Source organism: Drosophila elegans, unplaced genomic scaffold, assembly GCF_018152505.1.
Source record: "Drosophila elegans isolate 14027-0461.03 unplaced genomic scaffold, ASM1815250v1 contig_397, whole genome shotgun sequence".
Classification (NCBI taxonomy): domain Eukaryota; kingdom Metazoa; phylum Arthropoda; class Insecta; order Diptera; family Drosophilidae; genus Drosophila; species Drosophila elegans.
In genome coordinates this window covers 1828289-1839083 of record NW_024545782.1, presented here as the reverse complement: position 1 = coordinate 1839083, position 10795 = coordinate 1828289, and the positions used below count along the sequence as shown (strand labels likewise).

At 39.2% G+C, this 10795-nt stretch overlaps 1 protein-coding gene across 1 annotated transcript; it reads right to left on the bottom strand.

Annotated features, from left to right (window-relative positions):
• Positions 1-1373: 1373 nt before the first annotated feature.
• LOC108136500 (flocculation protein FLO11) lies at positions 1374-3834 on the bottom strand. Its single transcript, XM_017257731.2, has 2 exons — positions 3729-3834; positions 1374-3660 (listed from the first exon to the last, which is right to left on the bottom strand). The coding sequence occupies exons 1-2, from the start codon at positions 3742-3744 to the stop codon at positions 1523-1525; spliced, it is 2154 nt and encodes a 717-aa protein (XP_017113220.2). The 5' UTR covers positions 3745-3834; the 3' UTR covers positions 1374-1522.
• Between the last annotated feature and the right edge of the window lie 6961 nt (positions 3835-10795).

The following is a 10795-nucleotide window of genomic DNA, read 5'->3' as shown; positions in this document are numbered from 1 at the left end:
CCTACTACTACTTATAATAGGATCAATCACGGAACTCCTACGAAGACGTAGGTCAACGGAAAGGACACCAGTTTCTGTGCCAGAAACGCAAGAAAAGCCCACGCACTCCGGACCTGTACTCTACTACGTTGCGACCGAGGACAGTCGCGTTTAAGGAGGGAAGAGTTAACACCCAAAATAATACAATTTCTCAGACAGAGGAAATGAGTAAGCATTGATTGCACAACAAACAGCAAAGCAATGCCCTCAATAATAGAGTTTCCCAAACCGAAGAAGAAAGCATTAATTGCACAACTAACAGCAAAGCAATGCTCTCAATAAAGTTCTAACGAACTTAGCTTGCACCTTTTGGTCAGCGATCGTGGGAATGCAGAATAGCCAATTTCCAAAGTTGATCGAACTCAACTTAGTGCATACAACAAAAACTATAATTAAAATGCACTGGCCAATTACAATTAAGTTTGGCCAACGGCGACGGCGACCAAGAGCAGCAACCAATAATATGAAAGAACGTCAGCAGAAACATCAACAGCGGCAGAGACGGCGGCAGCGATGGAGCGACGCGTAGCTATAAAAACAATTGTTTAATCTAAGTAAGTTAGTTCTTAATCCAACTCAATAAAGGAAAGTTTGATTTTTTTATATAAAAATCATAACCAATCTTTTAACTTATATAAAATAACTATCAAATAATTGAGCTGCTAATCATCATAGCTTCAATGTTTTTAAACATATACGCAGTAAATCATAATTTTAATGTTTTCAAAAATGTTAAATTCTTGCAATAGCTGCAAGGGTATATGAACTTCGACTTGCCGAAGTTTGCTTTCTTTCTTGTAAATTTAGTGATCAGTTGAACTTCATCGTAACCTTTAGTCGTCGTACTTTCGCACAAGTTATCCACAAGTTATCGCGAGTAAATTATCTCGAACCTACTGCAGTCACAAGTTTCGCGTTTCTTAATACAAAACAATATTAAATGTTCACCATAAATTTTTCTTATTTTACTAATTTTTGGTTGAATTTCACTTTGTCTCGAGCACTCGGAAAAAGAAGACGTTGACGATAGTCGGTGGCAGTGTGAATTAGACTTTCACTTATTCACCCAAAAAAACTGTATTTTTATATTTAAATTCACTGTTATTAAGTGATGGGATCAAAATATACTAAATACAAGTATACTGGAGGAAACGGCATCAGATAGGAACGGCAGAAGTTGACGGTGGAATTTTTTGGGAAAATTTAAAACGGCAATACGCACGTCATTGACGGTAAACGGTAGACGGGGCTTAATGTGACTTGACCTTCTATAGTTTCTCACACTATGGCTCTGTCCATTATGTCCTTACTCTTTAAAATCAATGAAAAAATGATTATTTTTTATAGCTTGTAATAGCTGTTGCTTTTATTTAGTCTATATTGAATATAAAACATAAGGATGAAACCGGCACAAATATCAAGGTGGGTTCGGTAGAGCTTTATTTGGCGATGGTTCCAGAGGTTATGCGGCCATCATGCGTTCTTAGGCTTGGGGCTGCACGCATCGCGTATTTTCTGGTAGATCGCAAATTCCCTTAAGGCCGTTGAAGTATTTATCGCCGCAACTAACCAACAGAGGTTTTCCATATCGGCAAATGTAGTAGTCGGAACAGCTCTTCAGCGAAGCAAGCATGAAGCCGTCTGGCTTATTGCGGCAGACGTACTTTGTGTAGGTGGAAATGCTAAGCTCATGGGTTTGAGGAACAGAAAGCTGCTCAGTTGGCAATGCGGCAGGACGCACAGGTCTTAGTGGTCTCACTTTCACGGAGGCGGGCTTGGCCTTTGAGGCTGTGAGGGTTCCGCTGCAGGCAGTGGTAGTTTCTTCAGCGCAAACTGTTGTGGTTTCCGGTGCACAGGGAGTTGTGCTAACTGGCACACAGGGTGGTGTGGAAATTGGCACACAAGGTGTTGTGGTAACTGGCACACAGGGTGTTGTGATTACTGGCACACAGGGTGTTGTGGAGACAGTTGTTGGCTCAGTCACGCAGGGTGTAGTTGGGGCAGTAGATGGCTCAGTAACACAGGGTGTAGTGGGGGCAGTAGATGGCTCAGTTGCACATGGTGTAGTTGGGGCAGTAGATGGCTCAGTTGCACAGGGTGTTGTTGGGGCAGTAGATGGCTCAGTAACACAGGGTGTAGTGGGGGCAGTGGATGGCTCAGTTGCACATGGTGTAGTTGGGGCAGTAGATGGCTCAGTAACACAGGGTGTAGTGGGGGCAGTAGATGGCTCAGTTGCACATGGTGTAGTTGGGGCAGTAGATGGCTCAGTTGCACAGGGTGTTGTTGGGGCAGTAGATGGCTCAGTAACACAGGGTGTAGTGGGGGCAGTAGATGGCTCAGTTGCACATGGTGTAGTTGGGGCAGTAGATGGCTCAGTTGCACAGGGTGTTGTTGGGGCAGTAGATGGCTCAGTAACACAGGGTGTAGTGGGGGCAGTAGATGGCTCAGTTGCACATGGTGTAGTTGGGGCAGTAGATGGCTCAGTTGCACATGGTGTAGTTGGGGCAGTAGATGGCTCAGTTGCACAGGGTGTTGTTGGGGCAGTAGATGGCTCAGTAACACAGGGTGTAGTGGGGGCAGTAGATGGCTCAGTTGCACATGGTGTAGTTGGGGCAGTAGATGGCTCAGTAACACAGGGTGTAGTGGGGGCAGTAGATGGCTCAGTTGCACATGGTGTAGTTGGGGCAGTAGATGGCTCAGTTGCACAGGGTGTTGTTGGGGCAGTAGATGGCTCAGTAACACAGGGTGTAGTGGGGGCAGTAGATGGCTCAGTTGCACATGGTGTAGTTGGGGCAGTAGATGGCTCAGTTGCACAGGGTGTTGTTGGGGCAGTAGATGGCTCAGTAACACAGGGTGTAGTGGGGGCAGTAGATGGCTCAGTTGCACATGGTGTAGTTGGGGCAGTAGATGGCTCAGTTGCACAGGGTGTTGTTGGGGCAGTAGATGGCTCAGTAACACAGGGTGTAGTGGGGGCAGTTACACAGGGTGTCGTTGGGGCAGTAGATGGCTCAGTAACACAGGGTGTAGTGGGTGCTGTAGTTGGCTCAGTTACACAGGGTGTAGTGGGTGCTTTTGTTGGCTCAGTTACACAGGGTGTCGTTGGGGCAGTAGATGGCTCAGTTACACAGGGTGTTGTGGGGGCAGTAGATGGCTGAGTTGCACAGGGTGTAGTGGGTGCTTTAGTTGGCTCAGTTACACAGGGTGTAGTGGGGACAGTAGTTGGCTCAGTAACACAGGGTGTTGTCGGAGTAGTTTCTGTGACACATGGTGTAGTAGGAGCTGTTGGGGCGCACACAGTGGTTGTTTCCTCATTACAAGGCACGACAGAGCCTCCAACAGTTGCCTTGCCGGCTGAAGCAGGCTGAACTTCGATGCAGCCAGTATTGTAGTTGACACATCCCTGGACTTTAGCGTCGAAGAAGCGTGAGCAGGTGCTTACGAGGGCCACTCCTGACTGACACTCGTAGTACTGGGAGCAACTGCCGGGAACCAAGGCGCGGAATCCATCGGGCTTATGAGCGCACACATAACGTCGATAGAGTTCATTGTTGATCGTTCTTACGGCTGGCTGCACACTAGCGGCGTTAATGCTGGCCACCAAAACGGCGACACAGGCAATTACTGTAAGGGAAAGATGTCTTAGTCCTTTGTTGGTAGATTCGGCTGTAGGGTTCTTTTTCGATTCGTACCTATTGATGAATTCATTCCAACTGCAGCTATTCCAGTGTTAGGATACTAGTTACTATCTATGCTTGCAAAACAATAAGTCTAGTACAGAGCAATAAGCTTGAATGAATGTGTCGCAAGTGCGCTGGTCTTTATATGTCAAAAGCCAGGTATCTCCCCTTATCGCTATTTCGATAAAAAGATTGGGCAGATACTATTATGCCTTGTGCGCGATGGTTACTCATATGGAATGCTAATTTAATGGCTTCTTTTATCTTTCGGATACAAGTGTTTTCCCAAAAATGTTTAATTACTTAAATTGTTCTTAAATGGCGGAACTGAGAACAAGACAACACGAATTCCTTTCCTTTCTTTGATCTTACATTTGATATAATTCGACACAGCCACGGTTCGGAAATACATCCTATTTGGTATGTTCGTCCGACCATATAACCTTGAAAACACAACAATTTTGAAATAGTTTGCATTTTTAGATTTCCTTAGTTATCAGGCCTAATCTATCAAGACTGCGTCGAATTGTCCAATCACTGGCACTTAAATTAAGCATCGTCGCCTCTTTTTTAAACTGGCGTTATGTCGCTGTTGGTCGATCTTAAAGGAAGCAAGCCGAAGTTCATATACCCTTGCAGCTATTGCAAAAACTAAATATTCTTGAAAACATTAAAATTATGATTTACTTGCGTATATGCTTAAAACATTGAAGCTACGATGATTTGCAGCTTAATTATTCAATAGTTCCTATGGCAGCTATATTATATCTTTTTCCGATTTTAATAAAATTAAAAGCGTAATTCTGAACTGTCAAATTATTAATAGGAATTTATAAAAAACAAGAAAGGAAGCAAAGCAAGCAAAGGAAGTTCATATACCCTTGCAGTTATTTCAAAAACTAAATACTTTTGAAAACGTTAAAATATGATTTACTTGTGAGTATGTTAAAAAATATTGAAGCTATGATGATTTGCAGCTTAATTTTTCGATAGTTCCTATGGCAGTTATACGATTGTTCCTATGGGAGCTATATGCTAAGTCCTCCGATTTTGATTTAAACCGTAATTCTAAAAAAATATTTAACCATTACTATATCTCGAAGAACTAAAAAAAATTAAAAAACACCCAAATCGGACAGACGGACGGACAGACGGACAGACGGACATGGCTAGATCGACTCTCCTAGTGATACTAATCAGGGTATAGAAAAAGGAACTTTTCCAATATTTATTTTTATTTATATTCTTTTGGCCTTGGGATTGGTTTAAGAATTCATAATTAAAGATAGAGAGATAGAACGACTGAATTGTTAGCGCGGCGTGGCGTTTCTGCCTACGCTACTCTCCTAGCGGAACCTAATAGAAATAAAATATATCGTAAGGCAACAAGGATCTAAGAAATCACAATTGTCACGACGCTGTTACTATTTGGATAAAATAAAAGTTATTCTTATAAATTAACATCTTGGCATTTTATTGGATGCCAAAGTAGTAACCCCGACACTTGAATTTCGATTAGTTAGAAGTAAAACACCAGCCAGGTTCTCTTGATATCATTGTACCCTATTATTGCAAGAGTCGCCCTACAACTTGCGTTCGCTTGCACCGAGAAGACTAATTTTCAACGAAAACGACCAACGATACCCAGATTCGGGAGCTTTAACAGCTTCGCAGTTCCAGCAGCAACAGGCACCACATGTGCCCTCTCAGCGAGTCTCCGTAAAGTTACCAAATTTTGGTCGTAATAATACTCAGCTATGGTTCGCTCAAGTTGAGCGCTCGTTCCGCCTTCACAGCATTACCGAAGACAACGAGAAGTTTGATTTGATAACTGTCCATTTGGAGGAAGATGTAATTTTATCTGTGGAAGATTTGGTAACATGCCCGCCTGCAAATACCTCACACTTAAACCTAGGCTGCTATGCAAATTTTCTGAGACACCCAAACAAAACCAAATCGCCTTTTGCGTCAAGGCGAGACTGCAGGTCTCAAATCTTCCGAGATTTTGACACATATGCGAGGTCTTACTCCGGACCTGGGCAATGAAACATTATTCATACTCTTCAGAGATTCCACAATCAATTCGCCCACCTCTAACTGTTTGGGAGGAATCAGATTTGGATATGTTGGCAAAAGTGGCTGATAAGATGATCGAGGCATCAGTGCCTCCCAACACTACATTTTCGATCGCATCTGACAACGCTCAGCATTTGGATAATGCAGTAAGTGCTATGGACCAAGCTGCGAGCATCAAAGACGTAGCTTTGGGTTCTATTTGAAAGATTAGCCGAAATACAGCCGAGCAGTCGTAGGACTGTAAAGAGTATGTTGTTTGAAAAAAATTTGCAGAAACATTAGGAATATTTAAAGATGAAGATTCCATTTTGTTGGGAAAACGAAAAGATGACGGATACTTATACGATATTCCTTTAGAATTCACAAACAAGTAAAAATGTTTTGGGTCATTTCGAATGTTCTCACTACATTGAGAAATGTTAGGGATCACAGCACAGATTTGTTTTCCGCACGGTTCGATATATACTTTAAAAAGTCCTCCGAAGAGATGGTTTTAAAATATTTTTTATACGAACTCGATTTTTTATTTTTATTGGGTTTGGTTTTGTTTACTAGCGATATTTCTGCAACGAAAATATAGATTGATGAATGCAAGTTCATATAAAAGGATGACGCTACAGCCTTGAGATCATTAAATGATTTTAATGATGACCAATCTGTAGCTGCTAGCTCTTCACAGAGTGATACAACACTGCGATACAACACTGCAGCCCATTAGTTCACAGTCGTGCGGAATCCTTTCAGTGTCGTCCACTGTATTTACTGATACCCCCCGGTTTTGATTGTGTTATACGGGTTAGGGATGACGGTTACAAAACCAGTTGGTACCCTGGAACAAACAGTCTAACTGAAACTTAAAAAAACTACGCGCGTGGAATTATAACCTCCAAATATATTTATGTGCAAATTCTTAAGCGAAAACGCAACAAAAGAACAAAAATATTATCATAATTATACCAAAGTGCGGTGAAGATCACACAATTTCAATGAATTTGTTATCGTGGCTGCCCAAACTGATAGAAAAATATCTCCAAAAGCGCGTAATACCTATCTACCTATGACACAATGATGACCAATCTGTAACTGCTGGCTATTCACAGACTGTGATACAACACTACAGCCCATTAGTCCACAGTCGTGCGGAATCCTTCCAGACTCGTCCGGTCAATCCAATTTGATACGTACTACTTTCGAACCCGGGGAAGGAATATTATACTGATATTTTTTAAGTCTTCTTAAGTCTTACCTTCATGTATGATGTAACGTTAAAAAATCTGAAGGCTTTGTAAATATGAACGATTGCAGATCGAGTTCCACAAAACCAGTCATGCTGAAAAAATCGCTAATAACGCACGACGTTTCTTTCTGAACAGACAATCGTGAATTTCACTAAGCCTGCAATATAACGCATCTAGACTGCCAGCTCGAGAGGCGACTAACCTGACGGTAACACACTTAAAGCAATAAACTGCATCTGCAACTTAATGCCCGCAGTCGTGGCAAATGCGAGCTGAGAACTATTACAAGGGCACCAAGGTATGTTCGAAATGAAAACATCCAGGCGGATCTTGGCATCTCGTCATTAATTTACAAAATATCCAAGCAAAAAAGTGTCCTATTATAATAACCTACTTTTAGTGCTAATCATCTCTCAAGGGCTTTAACTCGAGTTTCGAGCAGAAGCCGCCTTCAACGAAACGGCCTTTAATCCAAGCAATAATTATTCAATTTTGTGCCGGTCAATATGACTCTTATAAAGGTTATTTAGTTAAGGAGAAGTTTCAATAAATAAAATGTAAGGCATACAGATATTAAAAAAAAACGAACTCGCTCAAAAATTCTTGACATAATAAAAGTAATTATTTAAATTACATTTCTAACGGACGTCCTGTCAGGCTGATGGTGGGAATGCGAAATTTGTGAGGGAGGATTGTGGTGGTCTGATGAGGCATCGGGACAGTCAAAAGTCAAAGAGAAACGAAAACAGACATTCACATGAATAAATAAAGAAGAAAATGTTTCCGAAAGCGAAAAAGGGGCGGGCACACTCACATCAACATTAAAAATGTATTTTAATGTGTCGCCTGTTTTGCCCATTTGGCTGCCTCTCTCCATTTTGACTGCTTGTTGTCGCTTTTAATGTATTTAATTTGGCAGGCAAATGTATCTGCTACGACGTATATGGGCGCGCTTTGCACCTTCCGCACCCACCTGTCAAGCAGGAACAACAGACCATTAGGCAAAAATCTTCATTGCGTTTGTAAATCATAAAATGCTGTCAAATTTCCCAACCCGACCTTTTATGTGCCTGCCATGTTTGTCTTTGACTTTCAGCTAATTACTTGTGATTTAATTTGAAATTTTAATTAGCCACCAAAATGTAATTTTTGTGACGATGCTGACAGCTGCCGACACCCGGTCACATGTGTTGCTGGATTAACGCCTTTAAGTTTTTACTAAACAGCTCGAAATTCGGGGGAAATATTTCGAAGTATATAAGCTTATACATTTGTAATGGTTATACGAGATGTTCCATTCTTGATGCATGAATCATCCAAAATCAAGTACGATAGTACCTTAATTTAGAGCGGCTTTATGAATTATTATAAAGCTAAGATATAAAGGTAATAATTACCATATAATTTAATTGTAAATAAATTAAAAGAATAACTGGTTTTATCCATCCACATATGTCCATAAAATGATTCAAAATATGAAATCATAATATAATTTAATTGTAAATAAATTAAAAGAATAACTGGTTTTATCCATCCACATATGTCCATAAAATGATTCAAAATATGAAATCATATTATAAGTGGCAAATAAATTTAGGAACGTGAAAACGGGTCCAGGAATCACAAAGACCTAAATTTTGCAAAAGGTATTTGAGGGCTATCTATCAACCCAATTTATAAAAAAAACAACAACACGTTGTTATTACATTCTCTGTACTGGTAATTGGGTGCGTAAAACATCGATAGTTTTCTCTATCGCTAATAGCCACTATCGATAATATCGAAAATTATTCTGCATCAAAAATATATAACGAAATATCAATAAAAACAAATTAAAATTCTTAAATAATTCTATTCGACGCTGATTAACTAAGCAATATATTACAAATTTATATTTACATTAACTTTAGAAATGGAATTCTCATAAATAGCTTCGTCATGGGGTGCAGACCAACTGTCCCACTGCGACTATAGCTTATAGCTCCCATATGAAGAATCGGAAAAATAAATGAAAAAAAATTATATCTTTGCTGTTTCTTCGTTCACATAGTAATGGTTAAATATTTCAGAATTACGGTTTAAGTTTCACCAAAATTGAACGACTTTAAGGTAAAGCTCCCATAAGAACAATTAAAATTTTGCAATATACATATATTTTTTTTTAATTGTACTCAATATTTTTAACTTTCTTAAAAATTTGTTTTGACTTATTAATAATTTGACAGTTCAGACATACGCTTTTAATTTTATTATATTATATATATAGCTGTCATAGGAACTATCGAATAATTAAGCTGCAAATCATCATAGCTTCAATGCTTTTAAACATGTACGCAAGAATATCATAATTTTAAGTTATCAAATTTAATATTTAATATTTAATTTTTGCAATAGCTGCAAGGGTATATAAACTTCGGCTCGCCGAAGTTATTTTCCTTTCTTGTTTTTTTTTTTTTTGTTTTGGTTATAGTAATTGTTTAATAATACAGAGTTACGCTTTTAATCGTAATCGTTTATCGTATATCTGCCATAGAAACGATCGAATAATTTAGCTGAAAATCATCATAGCCTCAATGTTTTTAAACATACACGCATACACTCATAAGAAAATTTACCTTAAAAATGTCATCCCACCATAAATTCTAGGGTAAATTTTTCAAAAATTAATGGCGTTTCTTTTTAAAATCTAGGGCAAAAAGCCATTGAAGCAAATAAAATTTTTCTAGAATTTAGAAAAATGTGTCTCAAATGTAGATGTACATTTTAGGGAAAATTTTTGATAAAAATGCAAATGCATATAAATTTCGTACATTTTCCGAATTTACATTCGAGTCTTTATATCGGAAAGCAGATCGCTTTCGAATAGGCAATGCATTTTACTTTCTCACACTATAGAAGCTTTAACGACAAAAGCTGCATCTAAGCTCAAGAACCAGATGTGTACGACCACTCCATAATTGCAAAGCTTTTGATATGAGCCAAAGAGAAGTCTTAGTCGTTCAGCTGGTGTACGCACATATAGCTGAAGAGTCTGCGGTGACGTGCAGACGTAACTAGCGCGTCGGTGGGAATCGGACCCTGGTCTCCCGAGCGCGAGCCTCAAAACTTCGCACTGCGCCAAAGTCGCTTATGATTAAGGTGCGTCAAAAAGAAAGACTGTTTGTAACTGCGTCAGCACACAGTATGTATTTTATTTGTGGGATTCGTTAAGTCGCAACTTCTTAAATTCATACAGTTGAAATATTCGACATATATTTTTTTGAAAAATTAAAATTAGGCAATTTTCAAAGAATTATTTTTTTAATATTCATTATACATACGCCATTATACAGTCCAAATGTTGCTTTAAAAACAATAATCCCGCTAATTTTAACGTTTTAAAGTTTTCAGTTGTTTCCTTTAAATGGTAATAAATACTTCGTATACTTGTAAGCCTTGTTTTTTATTCCGTTTTGTCGTCAATTCCAATGAATTAATGTGTCGGCCCCGGTGGTTTTATACCGAATGTTGCATTTGTTACCCAAATTCATCGTTTGTTTTGCTCGCACTAAAATCGAGGTCAACAATGTAGTGTCATAAGCCCACTAGGGAGGAATGTTTATATTTTTTAGGGTTAGTTTGATTTTAAGGTCAGTTCCGACATTATAGAAAATTATTTCTATATTCGAGTAAAGTTTAGGGTTAGGCTGAGATTTTATAGAAAGGGCTTTCTAAGTTACATAGTTACTTTAAGAAGAAAGGATCTGAAAATAAGTCCCAATTTTA